At 39.5% G+C, this 26,189-nt stretch overlaps 1 protein-coding gene across 7 annotated transcripts in view; it reads right to left on the bottom strand.

Moving 5' to 3' along the window:
* camta1a (calmodulin binding transcription activator 1a) overlaps window positions 1-26,189 on the bottom strand; it is a 366,205-nt gene that overhangs the window by 155,303 nt on the left and 184,713 nt on the right. For all 7 annotated transcript variants that reach the window (XM_055045992.1, XM_055045985.1, XM_055045986.1 and 4 more), the window contains one exon: window positions 9,955-10,090. In XM_055045992.1, the coding sequence (XP_054901967.1) occupies window positions 9,955-10,090 (136 nt within the window). The remainder of the gene's footprint in view (window positions 1-9,954; window positions 10,091-26,189) is intronic.

The raw sequence follows: 26,189 nt of genomic DNA, 5'->3' as shown, positions 1-26,189 counted from the left end.
GGGCAAGATCACTGCTTTCATCAAGTTTCCAGGAAAAAGAAACACAATAAGTGGAATGTGCAGAAACTTAGATTTAAATTATCCTAATAAATATCCCAAAATAACAGAAATTCACCTGCTAATCTTCTCATTTACATTAAGCAGCCACTTCATTAAGTACTGGTATCAAGTAGAACCCCATTTTTACCTTGGTCACATTCAACAAGGTGTCTGAAATGTTTCTTATATTTTGGTCCATGTTGATGTGACAGCTTCACAAAGTTGCTGCAGATTTGTCAGCTGAACATCCCTGATGTAAATCCCTCCCTATGCTACATCCCAAGAGGGATTTGTTGGCTTGTGGCATCTAAACATAGCTTAGATAGTACCAAGGGGGCAAAAATATCCCTCAACTACACGTTACAGCACCAGTAACCGAGGCTGTCAAAACACGGATAGATTAGTTTATGTTTTCATGTTATTTAAGCTGAATTGTGTCCATTCTCATCAACAGAAAAGATTTTTACACATAACTCAGCCTAACCGAACATTTTTGATTTTTTTTTTAACCACTCTGCAAACCTCAGAGGGAGTTATTGGTGGTTGTTTGCTTCATGTTAACTGTACAAAAAAATATCACTGACTAGCAACCCCTGAATTTTGAGAGCTTAAGGTTAGGGTTATAATCATTGGTATCTGTGTTTATAATACCACCTCCAGGTTGGCTTTACTTCTTCCACAATTCAAAAGTTGCACATTTCCAGAAAAGAGAATGAAAAAAGGCTCTTAGAGAGGAGATGAAATGATGGAACAGGAACCAATTTGCCATCTTTGCAGGCATTCAGCCGCCTGCGCTCCAGCAGACAGCATGTAAGGCTGAATAAAAATGTAGAATCTGAAGTTTTGTTGCTTTGATCATTGCCTGTATTAGTGATTTGATCTTAATTTCACAGCTCACTTGGATCCGGGGCAGAAGGTGTCACCGCACTTACAGAAACTCGGGTATGTGTAGTGGCATAACTCTCACATATACTCACAATCTGGTTTTATCAGCCACTGCATCTCTATAACAGAGCTACTAACTGAATGCACATACATGCACCCAGGGCAAATCTATTTCACACATGCGCGTCCAGTTTAATTATAAGTTACAGACACCAGTCACCCATGTGGGTTTGAAATTGCAAAAATGTTATATTTCCCCACCAAAACTTTAAGCTGGCAGACAAAACTGATCAAGTCATTCCTTTGAATTTAGACCAACATGTTTCCCTAAATAGGAAAGATCTGTAAGTGTTTGATTTGCTGCAAAACAAAAGGCCGGACGGCTTAAACACAAAGGAACAAAGAGTTGAAGGTCATGTGATATTGAAAGCCAATGCGGTGGAGCATCCAATAGCATCCACTCCATTATAACATTAGCAACTAATGTTTTGACATTTGTCTTCATTATTATCAATGAACAGAGCCGATTGAGCCACCAGCATGCTCCATTAGCTTCCTTCATTGCACAGTTGCACAGTTGAAATCACACATTAGGGTGGATCCAACATAAAATGACAAGTTATCGGGCCTAAGGATGCACCAGCTGATTATTTACGTGGCGGAGGGGGAGCGAGGACTTGGGTGAAAGGATAGCAGGGTGAAGCAGAGGCAGGAAGGGGAGTTAGGGAATTGGCAAAGCACTGTACTGGCGTTAAGATCTGAGGAGCATGGAGGCACAGAGCAACACAGCACACCTTAAGAAGAGAAGCTCATTTCTATCGGTATAATTAGCCTGTGGTAATGAAATAAGTCAGAGGCACTGCCACCTTCACTTAAGAGAAAATCGATCCGTGTTTGAGGAAGTTTATTAAACCTTCGAAATAATGGGGAGAAAGGATGGAAGGGGTGGAGGATTGGAGGAGATGGTGGTTGAGTGTACATTAACAGATAATCAGCTAAGTACGGGTGGAAGCTTAACAAGAGGCAGAGTATAGATCTGTAGGAGAGGACAAATACAATAGTATAAATACAGAGAGTATTAGGGTAACATGCTAAAATATTCTGGCATTATGAGTCTTCTTACTTTTTTTTGTATCCATCTCCTTTGAGCCAAACTTTTGGCAATCTTTTAGAGTGATTTTGAGAAATAGGCTTCCTGAACTTCAGATTATTTGGGGGAGTCTTAAATGCTTTCTCAGACATTTAATAAAGACTTAAATCCTACAGGGATGCATGAAAAGTCTCCTTAATTCGAGAGATGAACAAGTGCTTTGTCGACAATACAATAAGAAAAAAGAAATTTCAGATTAGGCCTTTAGGCACTTTCTCACTGGAAAAAGAGACAAAAGTTCTTTACTTTTGGAATTTGTGAATAAATACCAAAGATAGACTGACACAGACAAATGAAAACTATTCTGTTCGCTCCAACAAGGGGGTTCCTAAAAACTGCTTTATCAGAAATCTTACACTACATGATCAACTAAAGGCTGATGCATCTCCTAGGTCTGTGAATATAATTTTTTAAAGATACTCTCCAAATTCAGTAGATATTTTTGTTTTCAAACTAATCATTCTTGTTTTATTATTTACTTATTCACTCTTTTTAAGAACACCTGGAAGATATGTGGTCAAGGTCAAGCAAAAGGGCTCAATTAAAACGGAATGGAAAGGAAAATGTCGAAGTTAAAATGAAAACTTTGACATCTTTGAAACTCCCACAATCATGATCTCTTTAAAAGATTAGAGGAAGCTGTGATGAAATGGGGGTCATTTAAAACTCTGCACAACACTGAACAACTTGAATTTGCAGTGCCTTGAAGATGAATTCCTGGACTTCAGTGTTTTTCATATTTCAAGAACAAATGTCTAAATGAGAGACCAACAGAAAAATGAGATAATTGTGAAGTGGAAGAAAATTTTATGAGGTTTTACCAAATAAAATATATTTGTTTTGAATCTTCTTTAACCTGATGCCCCTAAATAAAATTCCAGTCAACCAATTGCCTTCACAAGTTGCCTAATTAGAGTCCTGAGTATTGGTAATGCCAGTGAAAATAGTTATTCTGTGAAGGACCCAGACGTTTGTTACAAAGCATTAGTGAACAAAGAGAAATAATCAAGACCTATGAAGTCAGCAGATAGATTTAAAGTAGTATCTCAAGCTTTTCATATCTCATGGAGAACATGAGATATTATCAATTAATCATCCATAAATAAAAGAGTATGGCACTCTTGTGTAAGGAAGATCTATTAAAGAAAAGATACAAAAAGTCCTGTTTGAAGTTTCCCACCAACCATGTTTGAGACAAAGCAAACACCTGGAAGAAAATGCAGTTTGCTTTAAACCAATACTCAACACATGGTGGTGTCGGAATAATGTTGTGTTATGGTTTTGAGTAATAATTGATGAGGTAATGAATTAAACCAATTACTAGACAATCAAACCTGCAGGAGTCTGCAAAAGGCTTAAGGCGGGGATGAAGGTTTACCGTTCACAAACACAGCAGTTTAAAATGACTCAGTTACACTGACGTGATTTAGATTAAAATATATTTATGTATTAGAACGACTCTGTCAATTGAAATAAAAATGCTTTACAAGTTTTAAAATTACTGCTCACATTTTGTTCAATCAAACTGAGCAGGAGATATTTGTGGAAGAATGTTCAAATATTTTAGTCTTTGAATGTCATGTGAAAATTCAATGGGGTAAAGTCTAAACCACTCAATACAATTTAAGAAGCAGATTTATATGCATGAAAGATTTTGAATTAACTTAAAATCCAAATGAAATATACTGATGGAATGTCTGAAAAAAAAAAAAACTCTGGAAAAACGTGAAAAGTACTTTTCAAAGGCACTGTAGGTGTGATGTCACTCTAAGGGACAACGATCAATTAATAACACAAAGTGATAACAGGACCCACACTGGACTGACAACTCTGTAAGTTGGACCTTTGCCAGGAACTGGTGAACAACTTGAACATCAGAAGCAGGGTGGTGAGATAACCACTGATGGACGTTTCTTCCCTGGTTCCCCAAATGCATGCTGGTTGATGTGGGTTCTGCTTGCTCATTTATCCAGCCGTCTGGCCAACTCACCTGGAGTGATGGGGGAGACGTCGGGAAGGCAGGCTGCTATTTCACGGCCTGTTAAGCGCTAATGCCGCAACATACCCCGCGCTCCAATTTTAGGGAACAGGGAGCATTACCGCCCAACTCAAGGTTCTGTCTGTGTGGAGAGTGGACTCGGACAAACTCAGAAGCAGGGCGCAGGGGATATCAAAGAGGGAGATGTACATGGGGGTAATAAAGGCACTGAAAAGTCCTGCAAATGAATTAAACGAAACGGAGAAAGGGGGACGAAGAACACACAGAACAGTGAAAGGTGGACACCTTGGAGAGTGTGGAGAAAAAGAGTGGGGCTTCGGTTTACACGGACTGCTGAGCCAGCAATGAATAGCAGCGAGGACAGCAGCGCACACTGACATCTACTCCTGCTATGCAAGAATGCATCTGGCGGTCCCCAGAAGGCTCATGCCCCTATACTCACAGCCTCTCCCCCGCCAGAGCTACTGAGCATCACTAGCCTGACCCATCCACAACACTTGTCCCCAATGTGCACTAAATCTGGCCCATGTAATAACCACAGAGCCTCTATTAAGCACTGGGTGGCTGGGGAATCAGAGCAGCAACAGCAGAGCATGAATGAACACCCTGAACAGGAAGGCAGGGTAAGGTATAACAATTCTTTTTTCACAGAATATGTGACATTGATTTTGTGTAAAAAACACAAAAACAAAAGGTCTGTTTTCAAAATGAAGTCTAGTGTGGAAATTGATAGCTCTAAATCATCCACTATCATATTCACAAAGCAGAGGGTAAAGGTCCAGTCATTTGTATTTGTTGACAGTGAACATGACTAAGCATGATGCGTCACAGATTCTATCAGAGGCCAGTTTTCAGCAGTGATGGATCACCTCTCTTATCGTTATGCTCTGTCAGTCTGAGGCCTGAGATGTTTAAAGACATGAGTCAGATCTTCACAGGCTCCAAAAGGTGCAAGCAAGCACACAAACACACACACACACAAACACACACAGAGAAACATAGAGGCTAAGAAACTGAACTCAGTTAATTAATGATGTATGTTTGTTTTCTTCTTTAAACCTTGTTGCTCAAAATGTGGCTATTATATGAGACCGAGATGATTTGTCTTCAAGAGGGAGTATGTGGGACAAGTTACCTAGAGTGAAACTAAAGCTTATTTTAGTAATCAAGGGTTAATCAGATAAAAAAGTGCCGCATGCTGCAGATTTTTCATTTAACCACTTAAGCTTTTTTTAAATGGAATATTAGACATACAATTAAATATTCAAATAAACAAACAGTTTAATTCCTTTTCTAAAATCAGAAAAAGAAACATCTTATTGCCCAAAATGCACTAGCATTCCTTTAGCGTATACATTATATAGATATTGTATATACATTATATATAAATAAATGCTACTATCAACACGTAAAAAGCTCAGGCCTTTCCTTTGGACCTAACATCAACACAATGAAGGCCGAATTCATTGATTGTTTTTAGGATTAATTGATTAATAACTGGATAGCAAAAGTTGCTTACTAGGAGATTTATTTTCCTACAAAATGTATTCCAGGTGAAGCTAAAACTATGCCAGGGAGTCTGGGTAAACATATTTACAAATGTCTTTTTTTTTTCATCTTAATGCAAAATTGTACATTTGTTGTAACATTTTGGCTCAATTACTGCTCTGACTCTGTTGTTCTTTCATCAAATGTCCTGCTTTTGAGTTTGTGTACACGAGTTAATGATTAATCGATTGCTAAATTAATTGACAGACTGATTCCTGCCAATTAATCATTTCACCACTAAAGCTATTTCAATCTGCTAACCATATGGAAAAGTGATTACTGGGAAACACAGCATCACAACAAGCCTGTGAGCTTCTTCAGTCTGACCACATGACTGACTGCACTGTTATTGAACCTTCAGAGTTGCTTATATCAGAGATGTTGTCAGAAGCATGCAGAGTTTCCTTGGCAACAGACAAAACTCATATTATAAGTGAATTCTGGATCAATAAGAGAATCTGTAACTTCTGTTTTCACTCCAATATGGTGATTATGCTACAGGCAAAACCTCAAAAACAACTTTTTAATTTGCTGCTATAATTTGGAGGTTAGAGAGTTCATCCTGACAACATAAAGCGTCAAGATATTATTCATTTCTCTTTTTTCTTGTTTTGTTTTATTGGTTCTGGAGAGTGCCAGAGCCCCTGGTTATTATTGAGGTTTTTCGTCCAACAAAGCCAATAATTATAATAATGATACCAATAATTCAATTATGAGCTGATTTGAAGAAAGAGCATGTCTAATTAAACTGAGAATGGTGTGGTTTCCATCAAAATCAAAAACAATATAATCTCAATTTCAGAATTAAACTATAAGACTTATTTAAAATGTAAAAACATATCTGAAGTCAATATCATACATCTCAGAATATCATGAGTCTCTGAAAAAGCTAAAAGTCAAAAGAAATATAATTTAACATAGGCTATTAAATGATAAATGCTTAATATAACAAAACATATTTTTAAAGAAGTAATTTTTGTCATACAGGGCCACAACATTTCTCACTTCAGCATATTTGGAAGAACACAAATTATTCAGCTTTTAAAACAAATTTTATCACTGACTTTTTACCACCATTTTGATTGTTTTCTTTCAGATCCGTTCTAAATTAAATGCAGACTGCCACCAGTGTGCAGAACTGCATCACGAAATAGAAATCGTCAGGACGATTTACAAGTCCTGACAGCCTGGTAAATCGCCTCAATACTGGTCAGCAAAGGAATAAATAAATCCCAACTATGCAATAATAAAAACACACAGAAGATCTGGATATTCTTTTATCTGTCTAACATTCTTGTGGAAAAGCAAAAGGTTTTGTAGGAGCAAAAAAGATTCATGAAAGGGACAATGTGATGAGCTACTGTTATTAAAAAAAAAAAAGAATATTGAACATGTTTCCCATCTACCTCTCCCACATTTGGTAAGGGGTCATCAAAACTCACACAATGCTGGCAAGCTGTCAAGTGTGTATTTGTTCAACAAATTTACCATGTTGCCTGCTAGGAATTATTTGGGTCACTGCAAATACGACTGCCAGACATGGCACAGTTCGTGAGCACAGCTAAGCTGATTATTTGCTGGAACAAATAAGAAGTGTGAAGAATGCAAAGCCATGACTAGACAGAAAAACATCTTTGCAAAAGACGAAAAGGAAGAACCCAATCATTTTAAAATTTAAACGACATTACCTAATGTTACATATCAAAATGTTAGGATTCTTCCAAATGAGAAATTACTTGAACATGAAAGCAAAACTTCCAAAAATTTGAGAAGGAAATGAAGATGAAAAAACATGGAAAGAAACTCCAGAACAACTGGAGCAGAGAAGGATGCCTCAAATTATCCTTACAGAAGACCTCTTGAAATTGCCATTACCAACATATTTAATTTCATAAATTACATAAGTAGTGTGTCAATTAATTATTTTGTAAGTTGGCCTTTGTCATCCTATTTACATCCATCGAGTCTTGTTCCGTTTTTACATAAACTGCATTTTAAGTTGGTTGGATTCTTGGTGACGCTGCTCTCAATCAAAATATGCCCAGCTTTAGTTGTCAAAAAGAAAAATGAGACTGAAATTTGGAGTGAAAAGAGCCCGGATAAGACTGCGGTTTTAATTACAGCGCTACAAGGCTGGTGTTCCTCTTTGATAAAATCCTGATCCTGTTTAAGCACATCAGCTGACAAAATTGTCACTCACAGTAATTAAAGAGAACATTTGTGCTGCTATTTCAGCTATACTTAGCTGTACAACAGTTTGAGTGAAAACTTAGGACTGACAGAATGTAGCAGGTCCTTTTTCTTATCTGCTATCATAAACTCTAATTGCTTGCAACACCAGGATTGGGGGCTAAAAGTACTGAGTGACAAAACAGTTTTTACAGTTAAGTTTAAAGTGAGGGGAGACGCATTCACTGTCAATAACAATTTCCCACAAACAAAGATAAAAGTACGTCTCTCATCCTAAAAGGGCCCCACAGCAGTCACATTTACCTTCACATTTAAGGAAAATTATAAAATTTGCCCTAAAAGTTTCTCAGTTTACAGTTTGTTTTTCAGCCCTCTATGCAGCAGCGTCTAATTTTACTAATATAAGCTGTTAAAGTGCCTCAACTTGTTGCTGTATTCAGTAGATATTCGGCCCAAGGATCCTAAAGGCATTTGAAGTTTGCTTTTCAAATGTAAAATAATGGCATCTTTTTTCTAAAAAAGTTAATTAACCTGCCTAATTCAACCTGTTTGGATGCAACACAGTACATCTCCTAAGCTTTTTTTTGGGCAGACACATTGTGAGAACCAAAAAAAAATTACAAAATTAAATTATAAGACGAGGCAGAAAATGTATAGAAGTAAAACAGTGAAAGACTGAAGTACATTTTTACTAAAAGTGAAAAATCTTACCTTCAGGAATGTTACCCAGTGATTTTAACAGAAATTACAGTTGCCAAAAACAAAACTAGCTAAGGTACAGGGCAAAACCTTGTGCTTGCATAACACTGAAACTCACTGTACTATTAGTAATGAGCAAGTTGAATAAAGCAAATAAACACATAGATAATTAAAAAATCTGAAAAGAGCCACCTTGAAAAACTTTCCAATGCATCAGTTAATCATAAATTAATATTCAGAGTAACACAGTAGAAATGACATTTGCTAAATAAGTGTACTTTTATTTGGAATCAGAACTTGTGGATATGAACAAAAAATGATAGAAAGTATTGCCTCTGAACATCATGCGCTATGCATCTGGCTGCTCAAGAGCAAACATAAAAGTTGGGCAGCTCAAGAGCAACAATAACTACATAAAAACACTTTTCCATCGAATCCATCAAAACTGACGGTCGAAGGAATATCCGAGCCATCAACCATTGTATATTAATGATAGCATAATAAAATGACCCGTCTAACTAGAATCTTCACGAGCTAAAATTATTTGTCATAGTCCAACAGGATACATGGGTGCAGTCTGAGCAGGTTATCAGAACACCACAGATGACACTGAACTGGCTACACAAATAAAGAGGCCGTTTTCTGGAAGTGACAAATATGCAGAGGAGACAGAGACAAAACAGAGAGCGAAGCCCCTGAAGGTAGAAAGCCCGAGCTTTGTCTTTGTCATATGGTGTGACAAAGACACACAACATGACTGTGTGTGTTCACCATGGCTGTGTACTTTGTCTTTGGGTTTTTTCTGAAGGAAAATCAAAAATCCCAAACCTCTCTTATCTCAATCCCTCAACTCTTGTTCTTGTGATTTCATTGCTTGTTGCTTAATCTGTCAGTAACAACAAACCCGAATCCAGATTTTTGTTCTGTTGAATGCTTTAAAAGTACAACAATGAGTCTTTGTGTCTGATCAACAGCTCCTACATCAACCCATGTTTAAACGCTGCATAAACGCCACTGCAGGTCCAACAAGTGAGTGGAGAATGATACAAATGGCCGTTTTATGTCAGGAGCTAGTATGGCCAGTGACTTGGTTTGAGGTGAGGGATCACTTGCTCTACAGTGCTGCTTTGAGCCAGCAAGATTAATGTAGGCTCTCTGGAGCAAAGGCAACAACCACAGCTTTAATAAGGTACAAACAATCGGTTCCACTCCACTGGCTTCCCAGGGAAAACTATTGTTGTGCCACATTGTTTCTTGGTGTGGTTCCTTGGAGACATGTGTCTACTGCACCGTGCGACTGTCTCCGTTACAGCCTGGGGACAAGTCAGTGTAGGCCTTCGTTTGTCTGTGTCAAAATGAATGTTGGCTCTCTACCCCAACTCTTTCCCCATCCTCTCCCTTCACATCTAGTTTCCCCCACCCCTCCTGAAGCTACCCCACTCACCTCAACTCCCTGCACTTTCAGCTTCATGTGATCTTCTCGCGTGGTCTTCCCATCTTTCCTCTTCTTCCAGCAGTAGCCGTCCTTTCTGTACTTCACCTTCTTCCTGTTGTACAGTATCATCGACCCATTCTGCGGCCTGGAACCACAAAGGAGAGAGATTAAATGAGATGAGAGGATAGGCAAAGTACAGCACAACCAAGGAACTCACTTCATAGACGAGCAACGAGACCTGACAAGTTTCCACCCTGAAGAAATTGTACCAGTAACCTAGATGACAAGAATTCTTCATGGAGATATTCGGCATTGGTATTCACGGTCTGACAACGAACAAAGCGTTCCTCTGCATTTTCAGAGTGTGTGCCCTGCCAGAAGTTACAGTGCGATTCCTTGCAGGGTAAATTATATAAAGGCTAGTATAAGGCGAGTGGCAGAAGAGTGTGGAGGAGTGAGGCTCCATCATTATCTCTCATTCATTCAACCTGAATGAGTTGTGGTGCTGGAAATCCACAGGGAAAAGAGAAGATTCTCTCCCACAGTCCATTCATAATTCATTCTCCCTCCACCAGACCACAACCTGTTGCTTCACCATGAAATAATGTAACTATTTGATGATAATTTGCCTTTCCACTTAGATTTGTAATAGAAACATTTAGCATTCTGTGCTCAACATTAACAGAAAGTGTAACATAAAATATGTATGGCCGTTTTCAACAAGTAGCACGCAGTCATGGTGGATACAGTTGTGTGTATTGGTATTTGCCTGTTTTGCATAAATGCTTTGTGTTATCACTTCAAATCAATTCATATTGCATATTTTCAGTCTCCCCCATCATTCAACACAAATGCATGCATTGACTTGAGAGAAGACATATAATCTTTCTGCGGAGACAGACTTATACAACATCCTTTCAGCATCAACAATTGGATGTGCATGAGACGTACACTGTCAGAAAGACAAATACACAGAAACATGTTCAGCAAATAATTTAGCAGCGTGTGCTACAGAACAGGAACCTTCAATGTTCCTTTTTTTGCTACGTCTAATCTGCAACAAGACTTTTTTTTTGTTTTTATTTCATTAGAATGAAGAAAAGTATTGCTGGTGAGAAATACATCCAGACACTGGAAATGGAAAAGAAAGTTAACAAAAGGATCATTTGATTGGGCCTTTAGATGGAGTGGTGACCTATCATCACCAGTCCATCTGGTTGGCATGGCAGAGCAGAAAACTACATTTATGGATTCAAAAATTTTTACGTGTTGTAAAAATTACTACATGGAGTTTAAAAGTTGAGTGAATTTTCTAAAAGATCCTTCCATGTGATTGATTGCAAATGGTTACTGTATTCCATAACTCTTTGTGCTGCTTTAACTAAATACCACTTTACCTACCATCATTATCAGATATATTTCTGCAATACTCATAATTTGATTTGAAAAAAAGCTTGATTGTGGAAAGACCTGATTTTGTCTCTGAAAGCAACTGCAAAAGTTTGTGCAAAAACAACTCTGACATAACTGTTTGCAGTCTGCATCTTACTCAGAAAGAAAGATTTATGTCGTTGTTGCTCCTGCGAAGTGAGTGAGAGGGAAAGACACCGGGCTGAGCTGCAGAGAAGGCTGGGTAACCGAGGGAGGCTTAAGCGTTCAGGCAGCTGGTAAGCCATGTTAGCCATCCACTCATTTCTCCCACGTATAGACAATGTGTGTGTACACAACAACCCCTCCTCTCCATCAGAAACACACAAACCCACAAACTCAAACAACTGCAAAACACATCAAAGTGGAGAAAAAAAAAAAACAGGTTTATTTGTGCTTTCTGTAGCAATAAACAGAAAATAAATTAAAAAAAATAAGAGCCGTTGTTTTGCATTGTTTTGTTGTTTACTGTAAAATTTTCTTTTTCACAACGTTTATTTATAACCCTGCATGCATCATTTTGCAGGGCTGCCTTTGGGGGCCGTGGCGTGTGTTTATCTTAGAATCGCTCATCAATCTTCTTTTTTTCTTGCCGGATCTTGGGGGCCGGTGGGAAGAGGAAAAGAAGGAGGAGGGGGGGGGTCCCCGCGGCCCCCGCTCTTTGGCCCCTGACAGCACTTTCTAATGAGAGACGCCACTCATACACTGATGCGCTCACTCTGTGCTGATCTCCATGCCTCTCTCTCCCCTCCCCACAGCCCCTGTCTCCTCCTCGTCAGTCAGCTCAGGCTGTGCACCAGGGAATGTCTCCGTCTTTTCCCTTGCGCCGACTCCTTTTCTGTTCTCTCACCCCTCCCTCTTGTTTCATCTGTCTCAGGATCCCTCACCTCAAATCACCCACATCTCCCCTCTTTCCTGCCATCTTCCCCTCGCCTCTTGCTTTGAGCTTTGAATACTTTGCAGAAAAGAGCTATTAGGAAGACATTTTTATTGGTCATGCTTGAGAAGTTGTACTCTACCACTCAAAGGCTGGGATGTACACAAAATATAAATCATGTTCTACTTTGCAGGATCCCTAATGTCATCCATAGTGGGGCAGGGATCATAAATAGCAGCAGGGATTTTTGCAGACGGTTACAATCAGCACATGCTCTCTTAAGGATTTGCATCCCAGATTGCTCGAGTTACCATTAAAGCTACCCAGTTCAGACTCCAACGTCTCTGCTTGGGATCAATCGAACCTGAAAATGACCCATCTAAAACATTTGATGGTATTATTTATTACATTATCTATCTGCGTTTTTACCCTTCAAATAGATATGAGAAGTCTGAGCTTCTTAAAATGTAGCCCAGCATGAGACAAAAAGATGGGCGCAGATGAGATAAGGTAGAAAATCAAATGACAGAGGGCTATCTGATCTCCTCCAGAGCACTGGAAATTGGGGTGAGGCTTCGGTGTCAAAGGCTCAATGCCGCATTTATCAGAGCTCGGTGCAAAAACTTATTCGCTCAGCTATTTTGGAGGGAGCATTTAGTAGACCCTATTTACAATTCAAGGCACTTTGAACTTAAAGAGAGCTTAGGCATCCATTCTGGACAGGACGGGAGACCGGTTAAAAAGTCTTGCTTTGTCAACATAATGCATCTCTTCTTCCTCTTGCGGTCTCACTCTTTTTCTCTTCCAATTCTTTCCCACTACTGTTTACTTTGGTGTTTCAATTAATTTTATCAGAATTACACATATTTATACATGAGAGGAAAGCTAAAAGCTGTGTTCTTGTAAAACGCTTGACAGGTGGCCCTTTTTGTCTCAGATACTGAAATGTAGCAGATTAATATGGAAATGCAGGCTTCTGTCAAAGTGTTCCACATCCGCCTTTCCTTTTCCTCCTTTGAACTTTTCTGCGATAATAAGATTTACCCTCAGGACGGTGTTAGGCCTTGTCCACTCCTTTAGGAAACATTCATTTACTCAGGTAATGACATTCGCTCAATCAGATTTGTTCATTTGAAAAAAAAAGTCAAAGGAGGGTACAGGTTTTTTATGAGGCAGCTGACGTGCTTTGAATGGGTAGCACAGTAAAACCAGGGGAGGGATTGCAAAAAAAGAAAAATCTGTATAAAATCTCGGCTTTACAGTCTTAAGGCACAAATACAGAATATAAAATGAAGAAAATCACAAACAGAGACAGAAAAACAAATCTGTTAAAGAAAAAGGTTGGTGGAAAAACACTGGTGATTCATGCCAGAATTATGGAAGAAAAAAAAAGAAAATTCAATGTGGATGTATTCATTTACAGCTGCTGTCATGCTGGTTCCTATTTTGCCATGTGGTTGGCGTATCTAAAAATGCTTTTTATGTGGGTCTAAGTGTGAAGAAATAAAGCATATTTTGTGAGACATCATATTCAAGTATTCCTTTTTTTATGCTTCTCTTTTGTGTGGCGTTTATGTTGCAATGACAGCACAGTGGGATTATTTCCATTTTTAACAATTACAAAACGAAAACCCAAAAACGTTTTGTGGAGCTATGGAATTCCCTGAAGTATGCACATATTTGAATTGACAAACGGCATTGTTGTTAGTTGTTGTTTTCTGAAATTAGGTTAAATTCCAGCAAAAACCTTTGAGATAAATAAATGTGGAGACTGCTTGTCAGGCTTTCTCATCCAAAAAAATGAGAAAACCTGATTTAAGGTGCCCTATTGGAAGAATGGTCAAAATTTATTCACAATATACTCACTGAAGACAGCCTTCTCAGAAGCATTAAGCTGTTGTGGCTGCAAAGGGTGAGCAAACACTATATAGGAACCTTTGTATCAAGACAGGGGCTGCATGTAAAAAAGTCTCAAGGTGTTTTTCACAACATCTTTGGTCATACATTATATAGTATGTGTGGGAATGCAAATGTTTTGGCATGTTGTAAAATCATTGGCAAGATGAAATAGACATAGAATGAGAAATTTGTGAAGGGCAAAACAACAATGGACCAAAATGGACAAGCTCTACACTTACATACAGTGTATCAACAATTGTTGTAAGACAAAAAACTGGTGGATTACTTTCAAAAACGTTTTTAAGCTCCACATTCACAAATGGCTTGTAAGACTTAACTGTAAAGCTTCTTCTGTACAATCATGCTTTAGAAGCAGTCTGCACACAGATACATCTGTGAAGGATAATCACGCAGTATAAAACATGCTCTGCTGTCAGATCTGTCTCTCTGGAAGAGGTGGATGGCACATTCTCCTGGCTGAAGACAAAATGATCATCCAGATTGGTTTAATGAAGCAAGTCCAAAAGTCAGGCTCTTTTTAATGGTATGCGTTTCCCCTGTAAAAACCAACTAAGCATATTATAAAGTGGGAGGAAATAATGGGAACAAATAACATAAAATTATGGTCAACCACACGGCAGTAAGCTGCGTTCCGTTTTGCTGCAAGACAGCCCTGACCCATTGAGGCACATTGCACAGTTGCTCAGATTGGATGGAGATCTGTGAAATTTAAAGGCCAAGTCCACAATTAAACCTGTTGGGCTCTTAAACTCATTCATTTGCTTTGAAAAAAGGTAACATCATCCCACCGACACTTGCTCAAAACTATATATTTGCACAGTTTTTCAGTTTCTAGTACATCGACCTCTTTGGAAACAAAATTTACTCTCTGCCAGATGAATTCCAACACCTAAATGGGCGCCATGAAAAGATAAGAAGTATTTTTTACTTTACCTGAATGGTTATAATTTTATCAGTGCATAAACCCCTGATTAAAAGATTATAGTTTTCCCTTCTAATCTGCTGAATTTGAACCAAATTTTAAGATGGGCATGAAAATGGTACAGGACAAAATGTAAGAGAAAACAAAGTGATTTACTGAAAATATGTTTCAGGGTAACAAGCTGTTAATCATCTGATCAAAAGTTTTAAAGAATAACCATGAAAAATCCGAACTAAGTGTCCAAAAATGACCGAGAAGGAGGTTCACCCACCATTGTTGTTGAATCCGTCTAACACCCATTCAGGCATGTGAATTGTTCCCGCCTTGTTGCCACACTGATCCATATGGTGAAGACGGCTTTATGAAAGAGATAACATGTCTACCTCTAATGATTTATTATGAGAGAGGTGTTATTTTCCTGGAAGAAGTCATTTGTCAGAACTGCAGCAATGTGGTGTAGGACTGCGCCACAGATGAGGACCCTCAGTCCAGAGAAATGTCATCTCCACATACTCAGCTGCGGTGTGATGCAACTTGAAACTGCACTGTTCCACTGATGCAAAAAGCTCACAGATAATAATGGAGGCTCCTCGACTATGATGCAAGGAAAGGATCTCCAGAGGGATCTCCTCGTCATGCCAGTAGTGTTGGAAGCCATCAGCAAAGTCCAGAATAAACTTTTTTCTAAGGAGAGCATTCGGTTTTCCTTCTTGGTTAGTCCCTCTTTATGTCAAAAGGAGCAAGTTTATGGCATAAGAGGACACATAGCTTTTAATGTTGTGGGTTTTTTTTGTTCCTTGATAACAGATGCTGTCTCATGGTTCTTGAGCTCAGCTTGCACCAGTAAAGGGCTTATTTTGACAGATTTCAATTTTTTCTCTGTCTTCACAGACAGCCGGCCGGATCCTCAGGCACACCACAGGTAAAGATTGTTTGGGGTTCACGACTTATTTTTTAAGAAATTAAAAATGACTGCCCGGTAGCATTCAACCTTAGAAGTGAAGGTGCTTTTCAAGATGCCTTTTGGATCTCAACAATCCAGTCATGTTAAAACATAAAAAGCCTTGCTTCTGCTATCAGGGGGTCATAAAAATGTGAATGCCTGGCAGAGCATTAACTGATGCAGAGGCATGAAAGGCAGATTTTTGAGAGGATTTTCAAGTATGAGGCTATCGGTCTTAAACTTTTTATTTGATGATTAACAACTGGTTTGAGTTCAAATGGACTATTCAATCAATTGTCTCCTTTACTTTCTTGCCTCTTGCAAGAAACTGATCGTGATCAGGAAGTTATTATAAAAGAATATGGTCTTATATCAGAATTTGATCCACAACCTGCAAAGTAAAAAAAAAATTTAAAAAATCAGTTGGTACGTGAGTGTCCAACTTTCATGGCCAGAAAAAAAAAGTTCCCTTCTCACCCACCGCGGGTGGTTCTTATCCTCTGAGCTCGGGTCCTCTACCAGAGGCCTGGGAGCTTGAGGGTTCTGCGCAGTATCTTGGCTGTGCCAAGGACTGCACATTTCTGGACTGAGATGTCTGATGTTGTTCCTGGGATCTGTTGTAGCCACTGCTCCAGTTTGGGGGTTACTGCCCCGAGGGCCCCGATGACCACAGGCACCACTGTGGTCTTCACCTTCCAGGCCCTCTCCAGTTCCTCCCTGAGGCCCTGGTATTTCTCCAGTTTCTCGTGCTCCTTTTTCCTGATGTTGCAATCACTTGGTATTGCTACATCTACCACAACGGCTTTCCTCTGATGTTTATCCACTACGACAATGTCTGGTTGGTTCGCCATTACTATTCTGTCTGTCTGGATCTGGAAGTCCCACAGGATCTTAGCTCTGGCGTTCTCCACCACCTTTGGGGGTGTTTCCCACTTTGATCTTGGGGTTTCCAGTCCATATTCTGCACAGATGTTTCTGTACACTATGCCTGCCACTTGGTTATGTCGCTCCATGTACGCTTTCCCTGCCAGTATCTTGCACCCTGCTGTGATGTGCTGGACTGTCTCAGGGGCCTCCTTGCACAACCTACACCTTGGGTCTTGTCTGGTGTGGTAGATCTGGGCCTCTATTGCTCTGGTGTTTAGGCCTGTTCCTGGGCGGCCAGGATGAGGGCCTCTGTGCTGTCCTTGAGTCCAGCTTTTTCCACTGATATATATATATATATATATATATATATATATATATATATATATATATATATATATATATATATGAAGCTCCACCCCAGTGCCTCAAAGTGTTATTCTGAGTGACAAATATGCTCTTGAAAGGCCCCTACAGAGCTTTTTTGAGATATGCACAAAGTTTCCAGTCACCCTGCTCAATGTAGTAACAAGTAAAATGAAAAAACATAAATAAAGCAGTGATGTTGATCATTTCTGTTTCTGTCAATCACGGGTGAAATATAGATCACCCATGTGAAAATAAATGTGCGTATCTCCGGCTGTCAAAACCGACCAGCGATATTTCACACCTAATGTAATTACATCGCAAGCAATGGTGCTCTATTAGATGGCACATCATCTGTGAGTTGTAGACGTGCAAGTAGAGAGGTGCCGGCTTCACAGTGGGAGCGCCTATCCGAACGCATCACGTGCAATTGATGACTCGCAGATAAGCTGCTCCTTTCAGCCCTGCCAAAGCATGCATCAGGAAGTGGGGCGTTCGCTAAAACTACTTTAAATGTAAATCTGCCACGGCCTCGAGATTGAGATTCATCGTCTGCACTGCTCCGGAGCTCGCCAACTCCCTCCCTGCCAGAGCTCGTACGTCGAGACGCTGCCGCTCGGCTTCCTTTTTGACTGCAAATGAGGCCTCAGCACCTGGTCACTGCAATGCCCACAGTTCCTAGTACTTTGGTCTAGAGTGGCCTCAACTCTCAGTCGTGAATGCCTAATGGTATATGATAATTAAGGGTGTAAGGGGAAATGTGGTGCGTAAGTCGGGCTCAGCTGGAATAGGTTTAGCGCCATCTTTGAAAATCTCATCACATAGTCTCTTTCACCTTAAAAAAAAAAAAGTTAGGTCGCCCAGTGTAAACTGTTCAGTTTAACAGAAACACTTTTATTATGTACATAGTATTTGAAAGAATTAGGAAAGAAAACAGCAACTGACACAAATTAGTCCGGTGAATCATCAAGTTAAGTTTGCCAAACATGTTGAAACATACTGATTTCCAAGGCTGTGCAGATGGAGCTCAATGTTTGTTTACCCAGCATGTTGAACTAAATACCATAGTAATGATGAGAGGGTAGCAGAGCCATTGGAGTTGTAATTCAGAGTAGGAAGACAGATTGCATTCCTCCCTTTTCTCTCTATCTATACTGCCTACAATTGCCACAGAACTCCAGCTCCAGCCCCCTGCCTTCCAGCAGGAAACAGATGTTCCCTCCACACTTATCTCAATGAAAAAATCACAGACAATTTACAAAGAATATAAATTACGGTTGTAGCTACACATCAGTGTCTCTGTCCCTAGAAGACCTTGTAAAGAGGATAAGGGTGAATCGGTGTGTGTAGGGCGGGTGAATTGTTGGGGGGGGGGGGTACATAATATAAAGCGAATGGAAGCAGTGGGGGGGGAGTGACGGGGGCTCTTATCTGGTCCCCAGCAGCCAGGCAGAACGAGAGGGCGGCTGGTGACTGGCGGTGATGCCGCGCTGATAGCACTAAGCTGGTTTCATGCACATTTCAGGGAGGCTGCCATCACTACTCAGACTTGAAGCTCTCAGCTGCTGCCAGTGGATGAGGCTGGGATGCTATTTATAAATAGCCCATGTCACATACTGGTTACAGCTCTCCATTCTCTGTGTCAATGCAAACTATCACACACAGAGCAGTAAGGACTATGTGCAGTCATGATGTACAACTTCTGTGACAGCAAATTTGAATTTCACAGTTTGTAAAAGTTGTGGCCTCCAGGTCATTTGTTATTCACTTGAAATGCATGCTGTCAATGTCTGTTTGCAGGTGGGACTGTGTGGGATGAGAACATACAATGTGCTGGGTTGAAATGCTGATACAGTTCATTATACGGTGCCTAAGAAACGCAAAATAAAGGCCTTGAATTTTGTCACATTTTGTGAACTACATATTTTTCTGTATTTTAATGGGACCACTACAATGAGTCAGAAATGTCAGTGGAGGGAAAATGATTGCTTCTGAGGATCTGACTGGGCCAGTGCAACACATGAATGATGTTTGGACTGAACCATCTGAGGGTAGTGATCTTCTATCTCCAGTCTCAAATATTTTGCATACTCTGACAGGCTTTTATTAAGAATTGTCCTGTATCAAACCCCAGACATGCTTTTTTTTCCAACACTTTTTCTAATTCCTGCTGAAGACTCATCCAGAAAGCATGATGTCATCCATAAATTATTTGTTTGTTTTATATCACCTGACTAGTCCACCTGCTCCCACATGTTTGATGTGTCTACAAAACAGCTGAGTAACTTAAAAAACATCCAGGACTTTTTTTTGTTTTTCTTTCTACTTGTGACTTTGTTCAAGTCAGATTTGTGGATCTCACAACTTTTAGTTGTCCTGTTAGCAGATTCTTTGATCTGAGCTTTGAAAAGTTTCAGCTCCTGTGGAGTTTGAATAGTTCTTTTTGGCCACTGCTCTGATTATTTACGGCTTGAAAGTGGAGATGTTTAAAGCTTGGGACAGTATTTTATAAGCTAACTTTGTCTTAAACTTTTCCACAACTTCCTGACCAGCCTGGAGTTTTCCGTAGGATACAGGATTTTGTTTATTCTCTGATGTTTCAACAAACCTTTGAAGCTTTTATAGAAAAGCAGAATTTAAACTGAAATTAAATTATGTTCAATCTATAATCTAATAAGGTGTCTTCTTAAGGCAATTGCACGGCACACTTTGATCACAAAATGCTGAACTGAATTGTCGAGGATTTGTAGCTTTGTACCTAAATAGGTTTTTCTATCGTGTGTGTTGTGAATGCTTTTTCATTTTCTGTATTTTTCATGTATTAAAAGGGAAAAAAGTGACTGCAGGGATGTTGATTTATGCCTCACATCCTCTTTGCTAATCTCCACAAATCATCCATGGTGGCTCTCAGCACATCGTAAATAAAGGTGCCATCAGATTGGAGCTTTTCTACAGCCTGGCCTCTCCTGTGCAACTGCAAACCAAATTTGCACAACTGCCTTATTATGACACTTTGTAAAGAGGATGTTTTTGTATTTTCAATAATGCATGGCCAGCAGGGAATCACATTCAACCTTATTTTGCGTCATGCCGCAGAGTTGCTGTTTTAGCAGCTTGTGCTCCTCTACAGTACAAAAATACTAATGCAATTAAATGGAAGATGAACTAGCCTGCAGTAGCAAAAGGTCAGCTGTTCATTATTAGCAAAAACCGTGTTGTCTTGCACTAAAATGCGAAGCAGGGGAATTTAATCACAAAGTTCAAAATAAGGTCATGGATTTTAGTACCTAAGATAAACATCAGTCAAGATGTTTAGAAGCATAAGCTCTGATGCCTAAAGAGAAATTATAGGTTATTAAGTGGAAAGGGCAGAAAGTAATGCACTAAACTATGGAGCTAAAGCCAAAAGAGCTATACATAAATAAAACTTTAAACAGAAATGGCTCATTCTGAGTGACATTTACACGTTTCTTATTTGTTTGAACAAATGGCTAAATTGTTAATATTATTATGATAGCAGCAAATGATAAAACCAACGTGTGAAGAAGCAAACTGTGTCCCCAGAGATCAGTACAGAAACAGGATGGGTGGAGGACACACTCCTTCCCACGCATCGTGGCACATGCCAAACCGAGCATATGGATCACCTGGATAAAGCCCCTCCTTATCGCTCCTCCAGAGCACTCAGTGCCACTGAACTTCCACTATTGATTCCAGTGACGGAGCACAGCTAAGGCCAGCTATTGAACCACTTATTATTAATTCACAAATCCTGCCTTGTCCACAAAAAAGTGAGAGAACAAAGCACACACTGTAAGAACAAGCTGAAAGAAAGCAGGATAAAGGTCAAAAAACTCAACTTTCTCCAAGTGACGGAGTCGCTGAGGTAGAAGTGATGCTTTTCAGCCTCCCAAGTTATAAAGCTCATCTCAAAGTCCCCTCTGTAACAAAACAACCTCAATATAACTCCACCAAGGTTGGTGTTGAGTATTTTAAAATAGAGAGTAATAAAAATGGAGGGAATAAAAATAGAGAGATGGATAGGAAAACAGAGGAGCAAAAGATGAAGCTATTTTTCCTCTCTTTTCTTCTCCTCGGCCCCATATTAGTCTGGAGGATAGACCGATGACGATGAAAGGCTAAAATTGAGCTGTAACTCTATCTGGGTGCTGGAGCGAATCAGAAAGTCTATCCCACCTTTCACCTGGGAATCACAGCTCTGTCTGTGCCCTGTCTGGTCACCATACCAACCAAAGCCAGGCATCATGGCTTTAATTGGAGCCAAGGGCTCGCAGCAGCTCAGGCGCAAATAGAAGGCAGGAAGAAGGACAGACATTAACCGTAGTTAAATGATGGTGGCCATGCAGATCAAATCGAATTTCAGGCTTTGCTTGCATTGCAAAGCTGATACAGTCTTAAGGTGGCACTAAATATATTGAAGTTACCTTGCTGAAATGCTTGCTTTGGATTCCAGCTTGGAGCGAAGCTGCTTTTTTCTCTGTCAGTAAAATCCTGATACCACACACAGAGTTTGCATAAGCATCATCACACTGTGATTCACCTTTGTAAACACAAAAGGTGCCAAAAATTAAGGTATACAGACCAGCAAGACTACTGAATTATTCAAGGTGGTGATATGAGACAAATCAGAACATAAAAAGATGCATAGTGCCTTACAACACTACTCATAGCGTTTGAACTCTCTCACATTTTGACATAGACACAAGTTTAACATCCCCCCGCCAATCTTATTCTAAGATTTTTGCTATCTTCGAATAAAACATATTCTAAGATAACAAAAAAGTTCATCAGTGCGAAGACAAAAGCAGTAGAGACTTTCCCCAGCGGCATCTCAACCACACCCACTGCAGCTTCTTTTCTGATGCATCCCAACACCTCAGGAGTCTGGAGCAGCAGGAACATATAGGTGGAAGAAAATACAACGTCTGTTGTCTTATTGAGATTTTTTGGGCTCGACAAAACCAAAGTAGTAAATACTTCTGGATTAGAAGGAAAATTCTGTGTCTTTTAAAACCTTAGTGAAATCCAACTTCTGGTGCCTTCTTCCATAACTTTGTTGTGGAGGAAAGCTCAGAGGGCTTCACATAACAGAAATGTCCCTAAATTAAAATGTATACGTTCAGATTACTCATTTATTTTATGAAGGAAATAGGATGCACTGGATTTTATTTGGGGATTTTATAGTGAAGGCAGGTGTATACAAATGAATACCACATATTTCAGATTTTTACTTAATAAAATATATAAAGATGAAGGTAATTGGTCATAACACACTAAAATATGGAAAACTTTAAGGTGTATACTTTTACAAGGCACAGTAGAAAAATGTAAACCAGTTGTTTATGCAGCTAGAATAAATTAAGAACCAAACTATTGAGCGCTTTGAGAGGCAATTGATAACTGACATTTGTCAAGAAGAAAGAAAAAAAACGTAAACATAAATTTAAAAAAGTAAATGTCACTGAGTAAAATCTTTGACCTTCGGCATTCAATGCAAGCAGTTAACATAATATATGCCAACAACAATATCATACCAGCATGAGTTCTTTCATCTTCCTAAAATAATACATAGACCAAGCCAGCTTTACTGTTGGTAATTAGTGGCAGCGCTCACACAGAGTTACAAACTGAGCTAAGAGTGAAATCAAACGGCTGCAGAAGAGCAGTGTGTGGGACAAAACAGTATGATCCAGCTTTTAAAAATCTAATTAAAGCACTGGCTGGTAAAATGATCAGAGTGTGGTTGTATTGGGACATTTCCAGTTGGGAATGTGTGTAACAGTTTCAACGTGGAGCAAATATTTCACTATAAAGACTATAAAACCTCCTAAAAAAAGTGAAACATATTTAATATCTTTTGTGTTTTTTGAAGATTAAAAGTAGAAATACTTTGCCGTTAGATGTACATTTTCCACAGACAGATTAAAACATTTGCCAAAAAAAAACAAAAACAATCAGCCACTCAGCTGCCATTAAATGAGTTGTTCCAGCTGGAAAGACTGATGTCAGTCCAAGCAGAACTTCATAAACCTGTAGCACCATGTAAAAAAAGTCATAAAGCATAACTCGTGGCTTGCAGAGTGAAATATAGGGATACATAATACAAATAGGTAAGTTGAGGAAATGGATTAATAGTTTTGTAACAGGTGACTTGTTATATTGAACCCTTGCGTTTTATTTCTAGATAGCTGCTTCTGCTGTACTGAAGCCTCTTCACACTGATTCATCAGAAAAATGGAAGCAAACAGAGATAGGAAGAAAAAAAACTGTAGGCTAGGATGTACATAGGTTTGTGTGTGTTTGCAACTCTGTTAGTCATGTGGTCCCACAGGTCTCAATGGTGTATAACACTCTATTTCTCTGGGTATGTTTGTATATGATGACCCCTGACCTCGGACCTGACACATGTCTGCGATCCCTCTGCTGTGTTTCTGATGCCACAGCTGGGGGCCAGGACCTTACACACACTCCCAATCACACAAAGCAGGAACGAGTGAATCACAGGTGAAGCCAACTCTATTTCACTTTCTCTATTCTCAGGTCCATAATACCCAGACACTAAACACAATACAACAGGGCATCCACTGAATTTCTCTTTTTTCTATCCTTATATATATATATACAGACAACTTTAAATCCATAAAATGATCAATTCTCACCAGTGGTCGGAAACACAAAATTCTGATATTATTCTGAATTCTGCTTTATGGGTGAACTGACTTGGATTGGGCATATTGGTTTTTCAAAGCTGACCTCAAATTCTTTTTAAATTCCTTACCAGACTTTAAAGCTGCTGCATTTTTCTTCCTGAAGTCCTCAGATAGTGCATTGGATCCCTTCATGGTTCTCGCTTTGCCCTCAACAGTCAGAAGTAATCCAGATTAGATGTCTGAGGTTTAAATAGAGAAAGCCTCCTTCAAAAGGCTGAGAAGCAATTGTGTAGTTATATGGACCTAATATCATATTGTCTGTGTGCAAAATTATATTCTTATGCAAATATTTAAAATGTGTTTTCTTTCATTTTAAGGCTTTATATTACTTGAATCTTTCTACAATGTTAACATTCATCCATCCATCTATTTTCTTTACACCCTTGTCGCTAGTCTCCAGCAAGACATTTCAGGCGAGGGGCGGGGTTCACCCGAGACAGATCGCCAGCCCATCGCAGGGCAACACAAAGACAAACAACAATGAACGCACACATCCATATCTAAGGAGAATTTAGAGCGACCAATTAACCTGACAGTCATGTTTTTGTACATGCATGGGAGGAAGCCATGCATGTTGCATTTGCATGTACAGGGAGAACATGCAAACGCAATGCAGAAAGAACCTGGGCTGGGAATCGACCCCAGGAGGTCAATAATTCATATTGACCTTTAAATCTTATTCTGCTTGGACCCAAACACCTCCACACAGTTTGAAGTGGCCTAAACACACAACTAATAAACATTTGTTTCTACCTTAGGAAAAAGTAGATTTGCAATCATCTATTTCTAAAACAGTAAAAAAGTTTATCTATAGAGTGGCACAATGAAGGACTTTGACACCCTTTCTGCAGAGGCATTTTCAACCCACACCAGTTTCCAGGCTTGTAGCACCAACCTGGCTGATTAACTATTTCCCACATATTTGAGATACCGGTGAGACTACTTATCTGTCACCTTAGCAAGGGGATCCTAGGAGCTGGTGCTGGGAGTCAGGGAAACAGCAAGGCAAAAGTTAGCTTCTGACTTTTCCACCTTACACTGTCTAGCAACGATGGCATACAATCTTGAATTAGGGCTGTGTTTGTGGTGTAAATAAAACACCTATCTGAAGTGTACCAGTCATTTATAACCAATCAGCCACTTAGTTCTTTAAAAAAGAATAATAGGATAGGTAAAGTTGTAGGATTCAATTGCCTACACATAAGCCCAGATGTTCCTCCTTCTCTGTCAAGTTTATGGGGGGCAAATAGATAGCAATCTGGCTAACGCTGATGTTGTGATGAACTACATCTGGAAGAAATCATGAGAATTTACATCATCTTCTGACATTTAGCTACACACTCCACACACCATCAGCGCGTGGTGCTCTTTCGATGCCGGGTTTTTGAGCATGCCTGCGTAAGAGTGTGTGTGAGAGTCAGAGTATGCGTAATTAAATATCTATTCCTGACATTTACCCTTTCCGTCCACATGGCTCTCGGCAGGAAGAGGCAACCTGGGAATGACAATCTTGAATCCTGCAACATATCACATTTTTTATGTGCGTGTGTGTGTGTGTTTGTGCATCTGTGTCAGAATTGGAATTTATAGTTATTAAGGGGGAGGCCTGCCACTCATGTGTCTCCAGAGGGTGAGGAGACCAGACACCATATATAAAGGATAAGGGAAAAGGCAGACTAACGGGAGAAGCACAGCTAATGAAGGAGAGGAAGGAAGTGGTGAAAGTGTCAAGACACCCATTGTATCACAGGCCAGGAGCAGTAAAGACAAGCTAGTGGCCTCTGCAACTTTAAGATTGTCATTAAACTCTTGCCTTACTCGTGTTTATGGTCGGCTTTGTGTGTCAGAGGAGAAGGGGATCGTAAAGCGGAGCTTTGTCTGTCTGCCATTGATTTATTTTCTTCGTTAGGTTGATGACACTGCCTGCTTATGATGTCCTAGCACAGACTATAATTACAGAGCACTTCTGTCTTTATTGATGTCACTTTGTTAGTTTAATTAGGCTATATTGGGTTTTAGAGTCGTAGCAAGAGCAAAGCTATGATGTAGGGCAAAAATCATCAATGGAACATCCTGTTTTGAAGACGTCGGGTGCACAGAGTTGAGAGATAATTATTTCATAGCCATATAAAGTGGACTTTATGCATCTCAACATCTACAAAGACAAAGAAAAGGTAATCTAAAAATTAATGA

This window comes from Poeciliopsis prolifica, unplaced genomic scaffold (genome assembly GCF_027474105.1).
Source record: "Poeciliopsis prolifica strain line A6 unplaced genomic scaffold, Auburn_PproV2 SCAFFOLD023, whole genome shotgun sequence".
Taxonomy (NCBI): domain Eukaryota; kingdom Metazoa; phylum Chordata; class Actinopteri; order Cyprinodontiformes; family Poeciliidae; genus Poeciliopsis; species Poeciliopsis prolifica.
The sequence above is the reverse complement of the archived record's forward strand: the minus strand, read 5'-3'. Positions and strand labels throughout refer to the sequence as shown.